Here is a 22,717-nt window from a genome sequence, read left to right as displayed (position 1 = left end):
TTCCTTGACATTTCCACTATCTGGCACGCGGCTGCCCTCTCCAGGAACTTGTACTGATGTGTGGCACTCCTAGTTCATACTTCACTGTTAGGGGGAGGGGTATCTGACACTTGCTTAAGCTTTATCTTTTCCTTGAATTGATGTAAAACTTATTTACTAATTTTAAGTGTGTAATTCGATGAGTTTTGTCAAAGGTACCACCACAATCATGATGTAGAATATTTTCTTCTCCCCTAAAAAGTTCCCTCATAACCCTGTGCAGTCCAGGCTTTGCCCTACCCCCGACTCCTGGCAGCCACTGCTCTGGTTTCTGTCACTAGAGTTTTCTCTTTTTCCTTTATTCAAACTTGATTTTATTATCAAGTGCCTGTTACTTTTTTTTTTAATTAAGATAAGACACACAATACTAAACAGTGATTTGAAAATAATCTGAACGAAAGAGAGAACATGGTATATCTCTCCATCAGTTTGTGTCGTCTTTGCTTTCTTTCATCAGTGTCTTATAGTTTTCTGAGTACAGGTGTTTTACCTCTTTAGGTAGGTTTATTCCTAGGTATTTTATTCTTTTTATTGCAGTGGTGAATGGGATTGTTTCCTTAGTTTCTCTTTCTGATTTTTCATCATTAGTGTATAGGTATGCAAGAGACTTCTGTGCATTAATTTTGTATCCTGCAACTTTACCAGATTCATTGATTAGCTCTAGTAGTTTTCTGGTGGCATTTTTAGGATTCTCTATTTATAGTATCATGTCATCTGCAAAGAGTGACAGTTTTACTTCTTCTTTTCCACTTCGTATTCCTTTTATTTCTTTTTCTTCTCTGATTGCCATGGCTAGGACTTCCAAAACAATGTTGAATAATAGTGGCGAGAGTGGACATCTTGTCTTGTTCCTAATCTTAGAGGAAATGCTTTCAGTTTTTCACCATTGAGTGATGTTTGCTGTGGGTTTGTCGTATATGGCCTTTATTATGTTGAGGTAGGTTCCCTCTATGCCCACTTTCTGGAGAGTTTTTATCATAAATGGGTGTTGAATTTTGTCAAAAGCTTTTTCTGCATCTATTGAGATGATCATATGGTTTTTATTCTTCAGTTTGTTAATATGGTTTATCACATTCATTGATTTGCGTATATTGAAGAATCCTTGCATCCCTGGGATAAATCCCACTTGATCATGGTACAATCCTTCTTTTTTTTTTCTTTTTTTTTTTGTGGTACGCGGGCCTCTCACTGTTGTGGCCTCTCCCGTTGCGGAGCACAGGCTCCGGACACGCAGGCTCAGCGGCCATGGCTCACGGGCCCAGCCGCTCCGCGGTATGTTGGATCTTCCTGGACCGGGGCACGAACCTGTGTCCCCTGCATCGGCAGGCGAACTCTCAACCACTGCGCCACCAGGGAAGCCCGGTATGATCCTTTTAATGTGTTGTTGGATTCTGTCTGCTAGTGTTTTGTTGGGGATTTTTGCATCTGTATTCATCAGTGATATTGGTCTGTAATTTTCTTTTTTTGTAGTATCTTTGTCTGGTTTTTGTATCAGGGTGATGGTGGCCTCGTGAAATGAGTTTGGGAGTGTTCTTTCCTCTGCAATATTTTGGAAGAGTTTGAGAAGGATGAGGTGTTAGCTCTTCTCTAAATGTTTGATAGAATTCACCTGTGAAGCCACCTGGTCCTGGACTTTTGTTTGTTTGAAGAGTTTTAATCACAATTTCAATTTCATTACTTGTGATTGGTCTGTTCGTATTTTCTGTTTCTTCCTGGTTCAGTCTTGGAAGGTTATATCTTTTTAAGAATTTGTCCATTTCTTCCAGCTTGTCTATTTTATTGGCATAGAGTTGCTTGTAGTAGTCTCTTATGATGCTTTGTATTTCTGCGGTGTCCATTGTAACTTCTCCTGTTTCATTTCTAATTTTATTGATTTGAGTCCTCTCCCTCTTTTTCTTGATGAGTCTGGCTAAAGGTTTATCAATCTCATTTATCTTCTCAAAGAATCACCTTTTAGTTTTATTGATCTTTGCTATTGTTTTCTTTGTTTCTATTTCATTTATTTCTGCTCTGATCTTTATGATTTCCTTCCTTCAGCTAACTTTGGGTTTTGTTTGTTCTTCTTTCTCTAGTTCCTTTAGGTATAAGGTTAGATTGTTTATTTGAGATTTTTCATGCTTCTTAAGGTAGGATTGTATTGCTAGAAACATTCCATAGGTTTTAGATCGTTGTGTTTTTGTTGTCATTTGTCTCTAGGTATTTTTTGATTTCCTCTTTGATTTCTTCAGTGATCTCTTGGTTATTTAGTAACATACTGTTTAGCCTCCACGTGTTTGTGATTTTTACATTTTTTCCCCTGTAATTTTTTCTAATCTCATAGCATTGTGGTTGGAAAAGATCCTTGATATGATTTCAATTTTCTTAAATTTACTGAGGCTTGATGTGTGACCCAAGATGTGATCTATCCTGGAGAATGTCCCATGTGCACTTGAGAAGAAAGTGTAATCTGCTGTTTTTGGATGGAATGTCCTATAAGTATCAAAAAAAAAAATCTATCTGGTCTATTGTGTCATTTAAAGCTTGTGTTTCCTTATTAATTTTCTCTCTGGATGATCTGCCCACTGGTGTAAGTGAGGTGTTAAAGTCCCCAACAATTATTGTGTTACTGTTGATTTCCTCTTTTATAGCTGTTAGCATTTGCCTTATGTGTTGAGGTGCTCCTATGTTGGGTGCATATATATTTATAATTGTTATATCTTCTTCTTGGATTGATCCCTTGATCATTATGTAGTGTCCTTCCTTGTCTCTTGTAACATTCTTTATTTTAAAGTCTATTTTATCTGATATGAGTATTGCTACTCCAGCTTTCTTTTGACTTCCAGTTGCATGGAATATCTTTTTCCATCCCCTCACTTTCAGTCTGTATATGTCCTTAGGTCTGAAGTGGGTCTCTTATAGACAGCATATATATGGGTCTTGTTTTTGTATCCATTCAGCGAGCCTTTGTCTTTTGATTGGAGCATTTAATCCAGTCACATTTAAGGTAATTATCAATATGTATGTTCCTATTACCATTTTCTTAATTGTTTTGGGTTTGTTTTCATAGGGCCTTTTCTTCTCTTGTGTTTCCCACTTAGAGAACTTCCTTTAGCATTTGTTGTAGAGCTGGTTTGGTGGTGCTGAATTCTCTTAGCTTTCACTTGTCTGTAAAACTTCTGATTTCTCCATCGAATCTGAATGAGATCCTTGCTGGGTAGAGTAATCTTGGTTGTAGGTTCTTCCCTTTCATCACTTTAAATGTATCGTGTCACTCCCTTCTGGCTTGTAGAGTTGCTGCTGAGAAATCAGCTGTTAACCTTATGGGAGTTTCCTTGAATGTTATTTGTCATTTTCACTTGCTACCTTTAATAATTTTTCTTTGTAAATTTTGTTGCTATGTGTCTTGGTGTGTTTCTCCCTGGGTTTATCCTGCCTGGGACTCTGCGCTTCCTGGACTTGGGTGGCTATTTCCTTTCCCATGTTAGGGAAGTTTTCGACTATAATCTCTTCAAACATTTTCTCAGGTCCTTTCTCTCTCTCTTCTCCTTCTGGGATCCCTATAATGTGAATGTTGTTGCGTTTAATGTTGTCCCAGAGGTCTCTTAGGCTGTCTTCATTTCTTTTCATTCTTTTTTCTTTATTCTGTTCCGCAGCAGTGAATTCCACCATTCTGTCTTCTAGGTCACTTATCCATTCTTCTGCCTCAGTTATTCCGCTATTGATTCCTTCTGGTGTATTTTTCATTTCAGTTATTGTATTGTTCATCTTTGTTTGTTTGTTCTTTAATTCTTCTAGGTTTTTGTTAAACATTTATGACATCTTGATCTTTGTCTCCATTCCTTTTCCGAGGTCCTGGGTCATCTTCACTATTATTATTCTGAATTCTTTTTCTGGAATGTTGCCTATCTCCACTTCATTTAATTGTTTTTCTGAGGTTTTATCTTGTTCCTTCATCTGGTACACAGCCCTCTGCCTTTTCATTTTGTCTGTCCTTCTGTGAATGAATGTGGTTTTCGTTCTGCAGGCTGCAGGATTGTAGTTCTTCCTTCTGCTGGCTGCCCTCTGGTGGATTGTGCCTGCTAGTTTTTGAATTAAATAAAATAAGTGTACCACTGTGAACAGGGTAGAAAAATCTAGATATAGGTAAGTTACTGATTGGTTTCCTATTTATAATTAAGAGTGAGCATGGTTTCTCCAGAGCTAATGAGAGTAGGGCTTGATGATGGTCTGATTCCTTTCAGGAGGACAGATCTCTCTCCCTTCATGTCTGGACCTTCCTTGGCTTCTCTCTGCTTTCCAGAGCCTGCTTTTTGTTTGTTTGTTTGTTTTTGGTTTTTTTAAAATTGAAGTATAGTGGATGTACAGTGTTTCAGGTGTATAGCAGAGTGATTCAGTTATACATAGAATATATATATATGTATTATTTTTCAGATTCTTTCTATTATAGGTTATTACAAGCTATTGAATATAGTTCCCTGTGCTATGCAGTAGGTCCTTGTTGTTTACCTATTTTATATATAGTAGTGTGTATCTGTTAATCCCAAATTCCCAGTTTATCCCTCCCCTACCCCTTTCCCCTTTGATAACCATAAGTTTGTTTTCCTACTTTGTGAGCCTATTTCTGTTTTGTATACAAGTTCATTTGCATCATTTTTTAGATTCTACATATAAGTGATATCATATGGTATTTGTCTTTCTCTGTCTGGCTTACTTCACTTAGTATGATCATCTCTAGGTCCATCTATGTTGCTGCAAATGGCATTATTTCACTCTTTTTTATGGCTGAGTAATATTCCATCTTCTTTATCCATGCAACCTGTTGATGGACACTTAGGTTGCTTCCATGTCTTGGCTATTGTAAATAGTGCTGCTATGAACATAGGGATGCATGTATCTTTTTGAATTTAGAGTTTTCTCTGGATATATGCCCAGGAATGGGGTTGCTGGGTCATATGGTAGCTCTAGTTTTAGTTTTTTGAGGACCGTCATTACGGTTCTCCATAGTGGCTGTACAAATTTACATTCCCACCGACAGTGTAGGAGGATTCCCTTTTCTCCACATCCTCTCCATCATTTATTATTTGTAGACTTTCTGATGATTCCAGAGCCTGTTCATCCGAGCCGTGCGGGGGTACAACGGTGAGAACTGGAGGACATGCATCACGGACATGGAGCTGGCCCTTCCTGACTTCTTCAAGGCCTTTTATGAGTGTCTTGCTGCCTGTGAGGGCTCCCGGGAGATCAAGGACTTCAAGGATTTCTATCTTTCCATAGCAGGTTAGTGGTGGGTTGTGTCCTCGACATAAATGGCATAGCTGCCCCTGTGGGTTCTACATGCCTTCTAGGTACTTGAGTGGCCTCTGAGGAACTTTTGAGCTTAAATAAGAAAGGGTAACTGGGGTGGCTGACATATGTATGGATCAGCCTCTGGTTTGGCGGGAGCTTCTGGAGAAACAGTGAGTATGGTGTCTAGATACAGGCCAGCAGAGAAGGTCTGTCTAATCAACCCTACTTGATTACAGATTCCCACAGGCTTTTGGAAAAATTAAAATGGGCCCCAAAGCAACTCATGCCTCACCTTAGGGAGATAACTTTGATGATGGCAATTTTTCAGCACACATCAAGATAAAATGAAGAGTATAATGAACCTCTAATTAGTCATCACTAAGATAACTTTTGGGAAAAAAATTTTCTGACTATAAAATAATTCATGCTTATTATAGGAAGTCTAGACAACACAGGAAAGAATGAAGAAAATTGAGGACTTCCCTGGCAGTCCAGTGGTTAAGACTCTGTGCTTCCACTGCAGGGGTCGTGGGTTCGATCCCTGGTCCGGAAACTAAGATTCCCACATGCTTCACGGTGCAGCCAAAAAAAAAGAAAGAAAAACAATTGAAAACACATAAATAGCCCTAGGGTGTCTCCTTAACCAGTAGTGGGCAGCAATGCTCCAGAGAATGGGAAATGGCCAAGAGATGTCCCTAAGTGGTTTGGGAACACGGATGCTCAAACTGCACCTTGCAGGAAGGGGACCCAGGTCAGATAGGTCTGAGATTGGCCTGAGCACCGTCTGCCTCTTGGAGTCTCTGTGCCCTGTGATGGTTAATGGCTCTCAGAAACCCTGGGGTAGGCAGCTCTTTTACAGTTATTGAATCCAGGATAGTTTTCGTTTTTGTTTTTTATTTATTAATTTATTTTTGGCTGTGTTGGGTCTTCGTTTCTGTGTGAGGGCTTTCTCCAGTTGCGGTGAGCGGGGGCCACTCTTCATCGTGGTGTGCGGGCCTCTCACTATTGCGGCCTCTCTTGTTGTGGAGCACAGGCTCCAGATGCGCAGGCTCAGTAGTTGTGGCTCACGGGCCTAGTTGCTCTGCAGCATGTGGGATCTTCCCAGACCAGGGCTCCAACCTGTGTCCCCTGCATTGGCAGGCAGATTCTCAACCACTGCACCACCAGGGAAGCCCTGTTTTTGTTTTTTAATCACTGTTTTGCTCATGGATCTCTTTTTCCACAGAGTACCTTTATTTTTCTTAACAAAAACCTTTTTATTGTGGAAAATTTCAAACATATACTAAGAATAGAAGAGTGTAAAGAAACCCCATGTCACCATGACGCAGCTTCACTATTGTCAACTCAGGGTCAACTGGGTGTCATCTAATTCCCACCCACTTAACCTCTTATATTATTATTTTAAAATTTTATTTATTTATTTATTTGGCTGTGCCAGGTCTTAGTTGTGGCATGTGGGATCTTCGCTGCAGCATGCGGGATTTAGTTCCCTGACCAGGGATCGAATCCGGTGCACCTGCATCAGGAGCTCGGAGTCTTAACCACTGGACCACCAGGGAAATCCCGCATGTTATTTTGAAGCAAATCCCAGATGTTGTTATCACTTCATTTGTAATGTTTCAGTAGGTACCTCCAAAAGATAAGAACTCTTTTTTTTCAACCACTGAACCATCACACCTAAAAGAATTTTAACAACAGTTCCTTGATCTCATCATCAAATATCCAGTGTCCCAGTCATCTCAGAAATGTCATAAATGTGTGTTCCTTAAATTTACAATTTGTTGGGTTTTTTGTGTGTTTTCTTTTTGGCCCCACTGCGCAACTTGTGGGATCTTAGTTACCCGACCAGGGATTGAACCTGGGCCCCCAGCAGTGAAAGTATGGAGTCCTAACCACGGCCAGGGAATTCCCAATTTATTGGTTTGAATCATGTTCAAAATAAGTTCCACACATTGCATTTGGTTATCTTCTTAAACTTTTATTTTGAACAAAACTTTACTATTTTAACCGTGTGTAAGTGTACAGTTCCATGGCAGTAAGTATATTCACATTGTCGTGTAGCCATCACCACCATCCATCTCCAGAACTTTTTCATCTTCCCAAACTGAAACTCCGTACCCATTAAACACTAACTCTCCATCTTCCTCCTTCCCAGTCCCTAGCAACCACCATTTTTCTTTCTGTGTCTATGAATTTGATTACTCTGGGTACCTCATATAAGCAGAATCATACAGTATTAGTCCTCTTATGACTGGCCTATTTCACTTAGCATAATGTCCTCAAGCTTCATCCATATTCTAGCAAATTGGTTATCTTTTATTTTTTTAATTTTTTAAAAATTATTTATTTATTTATTTTTGGCTGTGTTGGGTCTTCGTTGCTTCGTGTGGGCTTTCTCTAGTTGCAGCGAGCGGGGGCTACTCTTCGTTGCAGTGCACGGGCTTCTCATCGCAGTGGCTTCTCTTGCTGAGGAGCATGGGCTCTAGGCATGCAGGCTTCAGTAGTTGTGGCACACGGGCTCAGTTGCTCCGTGGCATGTGGGATCTTCCTGGACCAGGGCTCAAACCCATTTCCCATGCGTTGGCAGGTGGATTCTTTTTTTTTTTTTTTTTTTTTTTTTTTTTTTTTTGCGGTACGCGGGCCTCTCACTGTTGTGGCCTCTCCCGTTGCGGAGCAACAGGCTCCGGACGCGCAGGCTCAGTGGCCATGGCTCACGGACCCAGCCGCTCCGCGGCATGTGGGATCCTCCCACACCGGGGCACGAACCCGTGTCCCCTGCATCGGCAGGCGGACTCTCAACCACTGCGCCACCAGGGAAGCCCGGCAGGTGGATTCTTAACCTCTGTGCCACCAGGGAAGCCCCTGGTTATCTTTTAAATCTCTTAATCTATAAATCCTCCCACCATTTCTTTTTTCTCTCCTTGTTATTGCAGAAACTGTGTTATTTGTCCTATAGAGATTCCCACAGTCTGGATTTTGCTGGTTGTATCCCATAGTTCTCTGTCCTCTGTATTTTTTTTTTTTTTTAAGCCCAATTTTTTTTTTTTTTTAACCCCTCCACACGGCTTGGGGAATCTTAGTTCCCTGACCTGGGATTGAACCCACGCCCTCAGCAGTGAAAGTGAGGAGTCCTAACCACTGAACCACCGGGGAATTCCCTCTTTCACTTTTTATTTGTATACTTTTTTCTTACAGTGAAAATCTTACATCTCTATAACGTAGAATATTTATTTATTTGCTTTTCTTACAATGAACATAATATGGTCTCAAATGTATCACACCAATATAAATATTAACAATAAAACTTCTGAGTGACATTTGTGATGTCTTTGAAGTTCTTTTAGTCCTTAGATCTGTGCCGTCCAGCATGGTAGCCACCAGCTGATCGTGGCTGCTGAACACTTGAATGGTGACTGGTCCAATCTGAGACGTGCTCTGAGTATAATGTAGATACTGGATTTTGCAGAATTAGTACAAAAAAAAGGATAATGAATATCTCATTAGTAATTTTTTATATTGATTACGTGTTGAAATGATAATATTTTGGACATTTCTGGGTTAAAAATATGTTATTAATATTAATGTCACTTGTTTCTTTTTAGTTTTTTTTTTAATGTTGCACTAGAAAATTAACAATTACATATGTGGCTCACATTGTATTTCTATTAGACTGTGCTTCCTTACACTATATCCCACTAAGAATATTCAGTTACTGTGATCTGTTCTTTTCTCTGTGTGGTACCAATTGGATATACATCTAGGTTTATTTTAGTGTGTTTTCAATCTGGAGGCTTGCTTGATTTTTCCTTTTTATTGTTTAGTTTTTTTTGAATATATAGAATATTCATCTGTTTGAGTGAAAACTATTTTAAAAAGTCACACTCAGAGAAGTCTTGCTTCCATCCACATCTCTCCTATTCATTTCACTCACCCCCAAAGGTAACCTTTCTTTATTCGTTTCTTTGATATACCTTAGATAGATAGATATTTAGGGATTTTTTAAGTTTTATTTTAAAATACAGTTGACCCTTGAACACTGGAAAGCACCTTAACCAAATCCTTAAAAATTAATGTCACCAGGACTTCCCTGGTGGTCCAGTGGTTTAGAATCCACCTTCCACTGCAGGTGATGTGGGTTCGATCCCTGGTCAGGGAGATAAGACCCCACATGCCGCAGGGCAGCTAAGCCTGTGAAGGGCACTGACCCTCAGTGCTGTTGAAGATCCGAGTATGACTTAATAGTTTGTCCACCATGTCCTTTGTTCCTCTGTATCCATAATTCCTCCGAATTCATGGTTCTACATCCAGGGATTCAACCAACCAAGAATCGTATGGTACAGTAGTATTTACCATTGAAAAAAATCTGCATGTAAGTGGACCTATGCAGTTCAAACCCGTGTTGTTCAAGGGTCAACTGTAATTTCAAAACTGTAGAGAAGTTACAAAAGTAGTACAAAGAACTCTCACATACTCCTTACCCATATTCACCAAGTTTTGACCTTGTGCACATTTACTATCATTCTCTCTGTATGTGTGTGTATATAGTTATTTTTATTGCAGGACATTTTGAGAGCAGGTTGCGGACATCACGACGCTTTACCCCATAATCTTTCAGTGTATTTCCTAAGAACAATATTCTCTACGTATCCACAGGATAGTTATCAAATTCAGGCAACTTAACATCGATACGATACTTTTGTTGGCCGTATGGCATGTGGAATCTTAGTTCCCCGACCAGGGATCGAACCCGGTCACCCTGCAGTGGAAGCTCGGAGTCCTAACCACTGGACTGCCAGGGAAGTCCCAACATCAATACAATACTTTTATCCAATCTACAGTCCATATTCCAATTTTGTCAACTGTCACAATAATGTCCTTGCTAGCAACTTTTTTCCCTGGTTCAAGATCTTGTCCAGGATCACATTTCCTATTTATTTGTCATATTTCTTTTTTGTTTTGGTGGCTTCAGGTCTTAGTTGTAGCACATGGGATCTTCGTTAAGGAATGCGGGATCTTTTCTTGTGGAGCGGGCTCTTTGTTGTGGCACGCGGGCTTCTCTCTAGTTGTGGCGTGAGGGTTTTCCCCTCTCTAGTTGTGGCACCCGGGCTCTAGAGCATCTAGTTGCAGCACACGGGCTCTCTCGTTGAGGTGCACGAGCTCAGTAGTTGTGGCTCACGGGCTTAGTTGCCCCGCGGCACGTGAGATCTTACTTCCCCTACCAGGGATCAAACCCGCGTCCCCTGCATTGGAAGGCGGATTTTTTACCATTGGACCACCAGGGAAGTGGTGACGCTAAATTTTAAACATTTGGTTGAGGTGCTTTCCAGTTTCTCCACAATATAATTACTGTTTTTCCTTTTTAAATTAATAATTTGTGGACAGGTGCTTCCAGACTAGGACAACTTGCTGTCCATCAAACTCTGCCCCCCTCCCCACCCTACCCCCACTGATTTAGCACACTGTTGAGAATTCTTGCCTGAAGCATTTTTTTCTATAAAGGTTGTGTGAATATCAAACTACTTTCCCTAGGGATTTCCCTGGTGGTCCAGTGGTTAAGACTTTGCACTTCCACTGCACTGGGCAGGGGTTTGATCCCTGATTGGGGAACTAAGATCCCACATGCTGTGCAATGCAGGCAAAAAAAAAAAAAGAAAAAGAAAAAAAAACTACTTTCCCTTTATTTATTTATTTATTTTGCGGTACGCGGGCCTCTCACTGTTGTGGCTTCTCCCGTTGCGGAGCATAGGCTCCGGACGCGCAGGCTCAGCGGCCATGGCTTACGGGCCCAGCCGCTCCGCGGCACGTGGGATCTTCCCGGACCGGGACCGTGTCCCCTGCATCGACAGGCGGACTCTCAACCACTTCGCCACCAGGGAAGCCCAACTTTCCCTTTATTTTTGTGTCTGCTTCTTTCATACAGAATAGGTACCATACGTTAAACACTATTCTATGTTATGCTTTTTCCACTTAACAATATATCCTAACTAGTGCGTAGAGATTGTGTCATTCTTTTTATTACTGCCAAGTGCTCCACGGAGGGTTGGGGGAGTGATGTACTCCAGTTTATTCAACTATCTGATAGATATTTGGGCTGTTCCAATCTTTTGCTATTACATCTAATACTGCAATGGGGAATTTTAGTGGGTTGTTGTTGTTTGCTAAGTATGAAAGTGTGTTTGCAAAGTCAACATCAGTGGGATTGATAGTTCAGAATAAAGGTTTACATAAATTATTTGGTATTTTAAGGTACCATTTTGCATTCCTACCAGTAACGTGGGAGAGTGCCTGTTCCTTCAGTCTTGCTAGCAAAATGTGTATCATCATGCTGGAGTCTTTAGCTTCTGGCTGAATGAAAGGAGAAAAGGGAGGGGCCAAGGGGCACCTGGAAGGTTGTTAGGGACCAGCCCCAGAAGTAGTATTCATCAGCTGTTACTGTCCACATTTCATGGCTCACTTAGTCACATGGCCCCAACCTAACTGCAAAGGAGGCTGGGAAATGTAGTCTTTGACATCTTTCTATGTGACTGTATTTAGGTATTTTTAAAATTTTATTTTATTTTATTTATTTATTTGGCTGCACCAGGTCTTAGTTGCGGCACTTGGGATCTTTAGTTGTGGCATGAGAACTCTTAGTTGCGGCATGCCTATGGGATCTAGTTCCCTGACAAGGGATCGAACCTGTGTCCCCTGCAGTGGAAGCGCAGAGTCCTAACCACTGGACCTCCAGGGAATTACCGAGAATATGTGTATTTTAACCTTTGATAAATTTTACCAAATTGTACTCCAAAACATTTGTTCCTATTTTGCTCCTACCAACAGAACATGAGAGCATGAGTCTCACTATTCTCTTCCTATCACTGGACATCATCAGATTTTAAACATTTTGCCAATGTAATAGCTTACATTATTTTAGGTAGAATTGTATTTCTTAATTTCAAATGTGGTTAAGATCTTTTCACAGTGTTTATTAGCCCTTTTTATAATTTCTATTAACATCCTTTTGGCTATTCTTATAGTGGACATTTGTCTTTTTCTTACTGATTTTAGGAAACTTTGTGCGTGAAAGATTTTAACCCTTTATCATAAGTGTTGTGAATATTTTACTTTTATCATTTATCATTTTTACCTTGATCTTTTGGGGCAGTGGGGCAGAAGCGGCATTAAGGAAATAATGGATACACTGCCTGAAAATTTGTGTGTTCTTTCAGATCATTATGTGGAAGTTCTGGAATGCAAAATACAGTGTGAAGAGAACCTCACCCCAGTCATAGGAGGATATCCAGTCGAGAAATTTGTGGCTACCATGTATCATTATTTGCAGTTTGCTTATTATAAATGTAAGTAATCATCTTCTAGGAGATCTGAGCAAGGTGCTAAGACTTAGCTTCCACATCTGCAGAGAGTACTAACCTCCTAAGATGGTTGTGAGGATTAAATGAGTTGATAGACGTGGAATGCTTAGGAAATTCACACACTGGCACATGGCAAACTCTATATAACCGTTTTTTTGGTGGTTGCTGTTGTTGTTTCGGCCACTCTGCGTGGCATGCGTGATCTTAGTTCCCCGACCAGGGATCAAACCCATGCCCCCTTGCAGTGGAGGCGCAGAGTACTAACCAATGGACCGCCAGGCAAGTCCCTTTTTCCTTTTCTTTTTTTAAAAAATATCATTATTTCCCTTCTTCCACATCATTGGCTTTACTTTTCAGACTCTTAGAATGTCATTGCAGTTGGTCCTGCCTTGGCCTGAAATTGGAGCTTATCAATCAGAACCTTCCAAGTGGACAAAGGGGACACATGGGAGAAAGAAAGGAACTTGGAGTTCAGACTTCAGAGCCTGAATTTCCTGGCTTTCCCCCTCTCTCTGTAGCCAAGATTGCTGGGTGCCACTCGCGTGAGCAGCGTGTACCTTGGCAGTCGGTGACAAGCATGGGAAGTTACTAGGGTCATTTACCCCAGCAACAACTCTACCCTCCTGATGAAATGTCTGGGTCTGCTGGCAGGTGTCTGGCTAGCTTCCCCAAGGCTGCCCTTCAAACTCAGGGGCGGCTGGTCTTGGGGACTCAGGGATATCCTGGAGGAGTGCCAGGTGACCTTGTCTTCCACAGCCCCCCTTCCCCGCTGTGTCCATCCTGTTCTTTGTTGGGTTCCCTCTGCTTCAGCAGCCACCTAACCCGCCTACCTTTTAATCCCATCTCATCTCTCCAGGACACACTGAAAGCCTTGCCTGCTGAAGGTTAAAAAAGGGAAAAAAAGAAAAGAAAAATATTTTCCTTCTCTCCCTCTCTCTTTTTAGTTTTTAAATTAAAAATATTTAAACTTTTGCCATTAATCAAGATGGCTTCTTTGTTCCTGAAAATTCTCTGATGCTGACATTTATACCATGTTTTTCTGAGGAAGGTAACTGGCCTCTCTCAGCAGTGAACCTGATCTTAGAGCGGCCTGAGCCTCATCTAAGAATGCAATGAAATGTACTGAAATGTCCCTTGGTTGGGACATTTCTGAGATCAAGAGGAGGTTGAGGTGTGTGTTTAACAGGTGTCCTTCCCAGAAGTCCCCTTTCATGGAGGGAAGGATGAGATTTTATTTGCTACTGTCACCCCAGCGTGAGCTGTCTGGTAAAGGATTATTTAGCGTAGAGGACAAGAGTCTAGTTCTATATAATGTGTGAACATGCTTTCCTATGAGGCAGCACTGAGCTCACAGCATGACGCCAGCAAATATTTATTGACCACATTCTGGTGTGGAGGGGACAGTTTTCCACCAGGCAGTGTCTTTGCTTATGAAGAGCCCTCTTTTCTAATATAAATAGCTGATTTAATGTAAGTGTTTTTTTTCAAAAAGGCTTATAAGAGAAGCTTATTGCAGTGAACCAAACATCTCAGAGACGTACAGAGAAACATCAAAAGCAAACAACGCGGGCTTCCCTGGTGGCGCAGTGGTTGGGAGTCCGCCTGCCGATGCAGGAGGACGCGGGTTCGTGCCCCGGTCCGGGAGGATCCCGCGTGCCGCGGAGTGGCTGGGCCCGTGGGCTGTGGCCGCTGGGCCTGCGCGTCTGGAGCCTGTGCTCCGCGGCGGGAGAGGCCGCGGTGGTGAGAGGCCCGCGTACCGCAAAAAAAAAGCAAACAACCCATCTCCATCCCCCTCCCTGCTCTCCTCCAACCCCAGTGTTAACTGTTGGCTTATATTCAGCCACACTTGGAAGGACCCTGTTTTAATGAGAATTATGAAAAAATTATGTACATGTTTTATTTAACTTCTGGAAATTTAAAAACATATATTAGGGGCTTCCCTGGTGGCGCCGTGGTTAAGAATCTGCCTGCCAATGCAGGGGACATGGGTTCAAGCCCTGGTCCGGGAAGATCCCCGGAGCAACTAAGCCTGGGCACCACAACTACTGAGCCTGCGCTCTAGAGCCCACGAGCCACGACTACAGAACCTGCGTGCCACAACTACTGAAGCCCACGTGCCTAGAGCCCGTGCTCTGCAACAAGAGAAGCCACTGCAATGATAAGCCCGCGCACCTCAATGAAAAGTAGCCCCCGGTTGACCGCAAGTAGAAAAAGCGTGTGTGCAGCAGCGAAGATCCAACACAGCCAAAAAAAAAAAAGAAAAAAAGAAAAAAGAAAAACCAAGGTAATTAATAAAAACAACAACATATGTTGGAGAGGTTGGTATAATGATCTCTAGGGTGCCCATCACCCAGTTTCAACTTTTATCAACACATTGCTGATCTTGGATTCAGTTTACAGATGTTCTGTTGGAAGAAAATATAGCCCGTGTTTTTCTTTCATTTTCATGAGAAGCTGTGCTGACACTTCACTAAACTACCCCGTGAATGGACATTGAAACATGGATCTTCCAGCCACTAAGTAGGCTTGGTTCAGTGGGAACACGCGAGGACACTGGAGTTTAGAGGTGTTCTGGACATTTCCAGGCCCTGGAAGCTCACTGGTCAATCCTCTGAAATCCTGACTAACTCTAAAAACCAACCAGAATATCAGAAAATGTGGCAAAGACATAATGGATAAAACACCAAAACTTTCAGCTTTTCTTGCTGCTCCCCAAGAAATCTTTGCTTTCTGGATTACAGGTAAATAGTGTGAGTAAAATTTACGTCTTGAAATTGGCCTCTTGAATCCTCTTGGCCCTGTTTTGAATTCTTTTTCAATCACCTACCCCAGGACGTTTCTTGAGGACAGGTGTCATTTCCAACCCCACAGGCCTTGTGACTAGACGTGCCCATCAGCAGTGATTTAAAGTTGTTGTTATGGGAAACGGCCACAAGGCGGCAGCATTTCTTCATGCCCAACTTGGATACTTGGGTAACCGGAACCTTAGGAAAATCATGTTCCTGGGTTGTCAAGGAGGGTGTAATGTGCCAGAAGAAAGGCCCAAGGGCTTGTGTCTCATTCCTTCTTCCCCCTTACCCTTCACCCCACAGAGAAATCGCAGCCCCAGCAAAACCGCTGCACTGAGGGCGCTGTCGTCCCTGGGTGGGGCGATTCTAAGGAAGGAGGATGGAGGTGGGAACCCCACCACCAGGAGACGTGGAGACCAGGTGACTTTTCAGAGCTTCTCCAGGCCAGAGGTCCACCCTTTCTTGGGTGCACTAGGCTTGGCTTAGCTTTGGAAGGGCCCACCTGGATCTGGAGATGGCAGTCTCATCCAGAGGGGACCCGGCACTACAGGTCCAAGGGGGGCTCGTTTGATGGCATATCCTCCCCAGCTCCTTCAGCCCCACGAGAGTGCAGCCTTGGGACCCAAGCCTCCTTAGGCTTCAGGGATGTGACCCCAGCCCCAGTTACCAAGCCCTGAGGGAAATGTGGCAGGTACTACTGTTTTTTAATTGAATTTTTCTTTTATATGGACTATAGTTGATTTACAATGTTGTGTTTGTTTTAGGTGTACAGCAGCTTGATTCAGTTATACAGACATATAGAGCTATTCTTTTTTGGATCTTTTTCCCATATAGGTTATTACAGAGTGTTAAGTAGAGTTCCCTGTGCTACACAGTAGGTCCTTCTTGATTATCCATTTTATATATATGAGGGTGTATCTGTTCATCACAACTTTCTAATTCATCTCTACCCCCCCCAATTTCCCCTTTGGGAATCATAAGTTTGTTTTCTAAGTCTGTGAGTGTCTTTCTGTTTTATAAATTAGTTCATTTGTATCAATTTTTAGATTCCAACTGTAAGTGATATGATATTTGTCGTTTTCAGTCTGACTTACCTCACTTGGTATGATCATCTCTAGGTCCATCCATGTTGCTGCCAACGGCATCATTTCATTCTTTTTTATGGCTGAGTAATATTCCATTGTATAAATGTACCACATCTTCCTTTTCCGTTTGTCTGTTGATGGACATTGTGGTGGCTTCCATGTCTTGGCTGTTGTAAATAGTGGTGCAGTGAACGTTGGGGTTCCTGGGTTTTTTCGAATTCTGGTTTTCTCCAGATGTACACCCGGGAGTGGGATGGCCGGATCATATGCTAGCTCTGTTTTTAGTTTTTTAAGGAACCTCCACACCGTTCACTGTAGTGGCTGTTCCCAATTTATATTCCCACCAACAGCATAGGAGGATTCCCTTTTCTCCACGCCGTCTCCACATTTATTGTTTGTAGATGTTTCGATGATAGCCATTCTGAATGGTGCGAGGTGATACCTCGTTGTAGTTCTGATTTGCATTTCTCAAATAATAATGATGTGGAGCATCTTTTTAAAAAATATTTATTTATTTATTTTATTTTTGGCTGTGTTGGATCTTAGTTGCAGCATGTGGGCTCTTTGTTGCGGTGTGTGGGCTTCTCCCTAGTTGTGGCAGTGTGGGCTCCAGAGTGTGTGGGCTCTGTAGTTGTGGCTCAGGGGCTTAGTTGCCCCGCGGCATGTGGGATCTTAGTTCCCCGACCGGGGATTGAACCTGCGTCCCCTTAATTGGAAGGCAGATTCTTTTTTTTAAAATAAATTTATTTATTTTAAATTTTTGTCTGTGTTGGGTCTTTGTTGCTGCGCATGGGCTTTCTCTACTTGTGGCGAGCGGGGGCTACTCTTCGTTGTGGTGTGCGGGCTTCTCATTGCAGTGGCTTCTCTTGTTGCAGAGCACGGGCTCTAGGCGCACGGGCTTCAGCAGTTGTGGTGCGGGGGCTGTAGAGTGCAGGCTCGGTAGTTGTGGCACATGGGCTTAGTTGCTCTGCAGCATGTGGGATCTTCCCAGACCAGGGCTCGAACCCATGTCCCCTGCATTGGCAGGCAGACTCTTAACCACTGCGCCACTAGGGAAGTCCTGGAAGGTGGATTCTTAACCACTGGACCAACAGGGAAGTCCCAGCGATGTGGAGCATCTTTTCCAGTGCTTCTTTTTTATTTTTAAAAAGTGTGAGTGAAATTTACCTCTTGAAATTGGTTTCTTGAAAGTCGGCCTTGTTTTGAAATCTTTTTCAATCACCCCAGGACATTTCTTGAGGACGGGTGTCATTTCCAACCCCACAGGCCTTGTGACTCGGAAGTGCCCATAAACAGCGGTTTTACAGTTGTTGTTATGGGAAACTGCCACAAGGCGGCAGCATTTCTTCATGCCCAACTTGGATACTCGGGCAGTCAGAGCCTTAGGAAAGTCGTGTTCCTGGGTTGTCAAGGAGAGCGGAGTGTGCCAGAAGAAAGGCCCAAGGGCTTGTGTCTCGTTCCTTCTTCCCCCTTACCCTTCACCCCACGGAGAAATCGCAGCCCCAGCAAAACCGCTGCACTGAGGGCGCTGTCATCCCTGGGTGGGGCGATTCTAAGGAAGGAGGGTGGAGGTGGGAACCTCCCCACCAGGAGACGTGGAGACCAGGTGACTTTTCAAAACTCTTCCAGCCCAGAGGGTGGACCCCTTTTTGGGTGAACTAGGCTTGGTTTAGCATTTGAAAGGCCTGCCTGGATCTGGAGATTATGGTTCCCATGCAGAGGGGACCAGGCACTGCAGGTCCAAGGAGGGCTCATTTGCTGGCATGTCCTCACCAGCTCCCTCAGCTTCAGGACAGTCCAGCCTTGGGACCCAAGCCTGCTTAGGTTCCAGGGCTGTGACACCAGCCCAGGTCTCCAAGGCCTGAGGGGAATATAGGTATTTCTGCATAGGTCTCTGCCTAAAGAGGAACTTCTTCTGTTTTCCAAACTGGCCTCCACGTTCCCATGGATACCCTATCTATGACCTTTTCACCCTGGGAAGATTTCTTTTGTCTTTGCAGGTATTCCGAAGGAGGGTCTGTGGAGAAGGGGCTTGTTGGTGATCTTTCTCTGTTTGAAGGTGTTATGAAATGGAGGGTGGGTCGGGAGAGGTTGGCTGATTTCCTGTTGTTGTCTCCTTTGCCTTCAGTGAACGACTTGAAGAACGCAGCCCCCTGTGCAGTCAGCTACCTGCTCTTTGACCAGGACGATAAGGTCATGAAGCAGAACCTGGTGTATTATCAGTACCACAGGGACAAGTGGGGGCTCTTGGAGGAGCATTTCCAGCCCAGACCAGTACGTGCCAGTGCACCAGCCATCGCGTTTCCTGTTCTCTTCTTCATCCCACTTTCAGGAAGCAGCTTCGCATCTTAAGAGACAGGTTATTTCAGAAAGGAAGGGAAACTCAGGGTTTTTTTGTAGCTTTTTTATCTTTTAACATTTTACATCTTTGTTCTCGCTTCTAAATCAGTAAGCACTCTACAAATTTTAAACATTACAGAAATGATTCACTTAGGAATTGAGACTGCTGCTTTTTTTTTTTTTTTGCGGTACGCGGGCCTCTCACTGCTGTGGCCTCTCCCGTTGCGGAGCACAGGCTCCGGACGCACAGGCTCAGCGGCCATGGCTCACGGGCCCAGCCGCTCCGCGGCATGTGGGATCTTCCCGGACCGGGGCACGAACCCGTGTCCCCTGCATCAGCAGACGGACTCTCAACCACTGTGCCATCAGGGAAACCTGAGACTGCTTCTTAATCCCATATTTTCTCTTTCTCATCCTGCCCTATAGCTATGCATTTACTGTATATGCAGCATGTAACTATCAATTTTTACAAAAATGGGATCTTACCTACTGTTTTGCAACTTGCTTTGTCTTTCTAACAATTTCATCATGAACACTTCCCATGTCGCACCCATACCACCTACTTTTTTTTTTTTTTTAACAGCTCCATGGCAGGCTTGTTTATGGATGAATATCATTTAATTCCCTTGATGGATGCACTCAGCTTTGCATGTGTTCAGGGAAACCTATGGATTATATATCACTTTCAGAAGATCTTTTCTAATTTGCCCTTAACTTGTATTTTCATTGAGATTTGTGCGTGCTGTCCTGGTTTGCCATACATACATCTTCCTTCAACTTCACTGTCCAGCCAACACACACACACACACACTTTCATTCACTCAGGATTGGCTACTCTTTTTTTCAAATTGAGATATAATTCATATACTGTCAAATTCATGCTTTCAAAGTGCACAATTCAGTGGTCTTAGTATAGTCACAGAGCTGTGCGACCGTTACCACTATTTAATTTTAAACATTTTCATCACCCCCCGAAGAAAGCTCATACCCTTTCCCCGCCTGCCACCAGCCCAGTTCTCCCCTTAAAAGGTTGGTCATATAAACCGTTCTCTGTTTGTGTCTGAACAGGAAGCAGTTCAGTTCTTCAACGTGACGACACTCCAGAAAGAGCTGCATGACTTTGCTAAGGAAAACATAATGGATGATGATGAGGTAAGTTTTCCTGTTTAGCACACGTCTGGCTAAGAGAAAATATTACTCACAGCTTTGTTAAAAATCATTGGAAGGCCGAGTCGCCCCTGAAAGGAGAAACAGAAGGGGCCTTGGGAAACAGAGTTTCTGTGAGCGTTTTTATGTGTCAGAGCACTGGCCTGGGCAAGAAGGGTTTTCTAGGAAACCCAGGCTGAAGCACCACGTTTCCTGACAGAGTACAGAGCCATCCTCCAGGAACCCATCCCAGGAGCTATCCAAGCATCTTTTTTTTTTTCTTTTCCTGCACCGTGTGGCATCAAGCATCATTTTTTAACATTATAAAAACACACTGAATTTTAGCACTCTGAAGACACTGGGAAGCCCACATTCCAATTTTTCTGTCAGTTTGTTTTGTTTTGTTTTCTGTATATTAGGCATTTTATCCTTCTCTGGGGTCGCTTGAAATTCCTGATTAAGTCTTGCTTAGCTGACTTCTTTATTGACGGTGGAGACTCTGCTGGTTATGGAGCCGTCATTCTGTGGTGGGGCAGCCTAGTCACAGAAAGGCCATCATTAGGGGTAGCGTTTAGAGAGATGCGTTTGGAACAAACCATCAAACTCTTTCTAAGACAGCTGTGGACTTGCCAGCCATCGGAGCTGGGAGAGAGCTGCGGGTTTGTTCTCGTCTGACCCCTCACTTTACAGCTGAGGAGCTTGGACAGGAAGGTTCCGGGAGCTGCTAGGCCAGACCCGGCAGCCCTGAGCCTCCATGTCTGCTCTTTCCACTGCCCCAGTTTTCAGTGAAGCACCTGTAAATAAGACATCATTGTGGAGTTTGTTTTCTGCGCATGAATTTGCATGAGATGGATCGACCACTAGCATGCATTTAGCTCCCCTGAGCCTCAGTACTTCATCTGTAAAATGGGGCTAATAACATTGACCTCACAGGGTCGGAAGAATGAAATACCACTTTGCACATCGAAGTGCTTTACAAACTAGGAAGTGACCCATGTGCCATATGTCTTGCCTTGAGTTCTCTTGAAGCAGAGCCTGTGATATGACTACAAGGATGCTGAAAAGGAAGGAATGCTGACCAGACACAAACAAGGTTGACCGCTATGGTTTGTAAAGTGGAGAAAAATATATTTATTTACTTATTTATTGGCTGCACAGCACGACATGCGGGATCTTAGTTCCCTGACCAGGGATCGAACCCACGTCCCAGGCAGTGGAAGCATGGAGTCTTAACCACTGGACCACCAGGGAATTCCTGAGAAAAAAGTATTTAGGAAAAACGGGACAGTAGAGTTCCTGATTATCTAGAGGCAAGCTACTATTGATATTTTGGTATTTATGTCTCCAGTTTTTTCTATATATTTCCAATATATATTCACTATAAACTTGACTGTAATTATATATCATGGCTTTTCCATTGTAACACTGTAGTTTGAGCAATTTCCCTGGTTATGTTTTTCTAGAACAGTTTGATTGAGATATTATTCACATATTGTACAGTTCTCCTTTCTAAAGTATACAATCCAGTGGGTTTTTTTTTAGTATATTCATAAAGTTATGCATTCAAATTTGAGAACGTTTTCATCACCCAAATGAAAGCCCAGGGACTTCCCCGGCAGTCTGGTGGTTAGGACTCCATGCTCTCACTGCTGAGGGCCGGGGTTCCATCCCTGGTTGGGGAACTAAGATCCCGCATGTCGTGCTGTGCAGCCAAAAAAAAAAAAAAAACCAGATGAAAGCCCAAACCTATTAGTAGTCACTTTCCATTCCTTCCCCTCTGCCCACCCCGACCCTTTCCCCCAGCCCCTGGCAACCACTGACCTACTTTCTGTCTCTGGATTTACCTGTTCTGGATGTTTCATGTGAATGGAATCATGGTTTTTGGTCTTTGACTAGTTTCTTTCACTGAGCGTGATGTTTTCCGGGTTTAGCCATGTTGTAACATGCATCACGTTACATGTAAAAATTCCTTTTCATTGCTGAATAATATTCTACCGTGTGGATATACCACCTGTTGTTTATTCCTTGGTTGATGGACATTTGGGTTGTTTCCACTTTTCGGCTACTTTGAATAATGATACTATGGACATTTGGGTACAAATTTTTGTTTGGGCAAAAATTTTCAATTCTCTTATACCTAGGAGTATATATTTAGGAGTAGAATTTCTGAGTCCTATTACTCTATATTTAACTTGTTAAAGAACTGCCAGACTTTTTTCCAAACTGGCTGAATCATTTTACAGTCCCACCAGCAATGTATGAGAGTTTTAATCTGTTACATCTTCCGCGACACTTATAGTGTCTGTCTTTCTTTTTGTGTGTGTGTGTATGTATGTGTGTCTGTCTTTTTTATTATAGCCATTCTAGTGGGTGTGAGGTGGTACCTAATTATGGTTTTGACTTACATTTCCCTATTGACTAATGGTGTTGAGCATCTTTTCATATGGCTATTAGCCATTTGTATATCTTCTTTGGAGAAATGTTGATTCTATTCAAGTCCTTTGCCCATTTTTAAATTGGGTTGCTTGTCTTTTCATTGTTGAGTTGTAAGAGTTCTTTATATGTTATGGTTATAAGTCCCCCGTCAGATATATGAATTCTAAAAATTTTCCCCCAATCTGTGCATTATCTTTTCACTTTGTTAACGGTGTCTTGAAGCTCAAAAGTTTTAAATTTTGATGAAATCCAACTTATCTATTTT

General features: G+C 42.7%; 1 protein-coding gene across 1 annotated transcript in view; it reads left to right on the top strand.

The window, feature by feature from the left end:
• Positions 1-22,717, top strand: part of CRTAP (cartilage associated protein) — a 35,113-nt gene that overhangs the window by 7,813 nt on the left and 4,583 nt on the right. The window contains exons 3-6 of the mRNA XM_032649880.1: positions 5,124-5,295; positions 12,513-12,641; positions 18,659-18,804; positions 19,939-20,022. Coding sequence (XP_032505771.1) covers positions 5,124-5,295; positions 12,513-12,641; positions 18,659-18,804; positions 19,939-20,022 — 531 coding nt within the window. The remainder of the gene's footprint in view (positions 1-5,123; positions 5,296-12,512; positions 12,642-18,658; positions 18,805-19,938; positions 20,023-22,717) is intronic.

The sequence above is a fragment of the Phocoena sinus genome, chromosome 11 (genome assembly GCF_008692025.1).
Source record: "Phocoena sinus isolate mPhoSin1 chromosome 11, mPhoSin1.pri, whole genome shotgun sequence".
Taxonomy (NCBI): domain Eukaryota; kingdom Metazoa; phylum Chordata; class Mammalia; order Artiodactyla; family Phocoenidae; genus Phocoena; species Phocoena sinus.
Note: the sequence above shows the minus strand (reverse complement) of the source record. Positions and strands in the feature narration are given on the sequence as shown.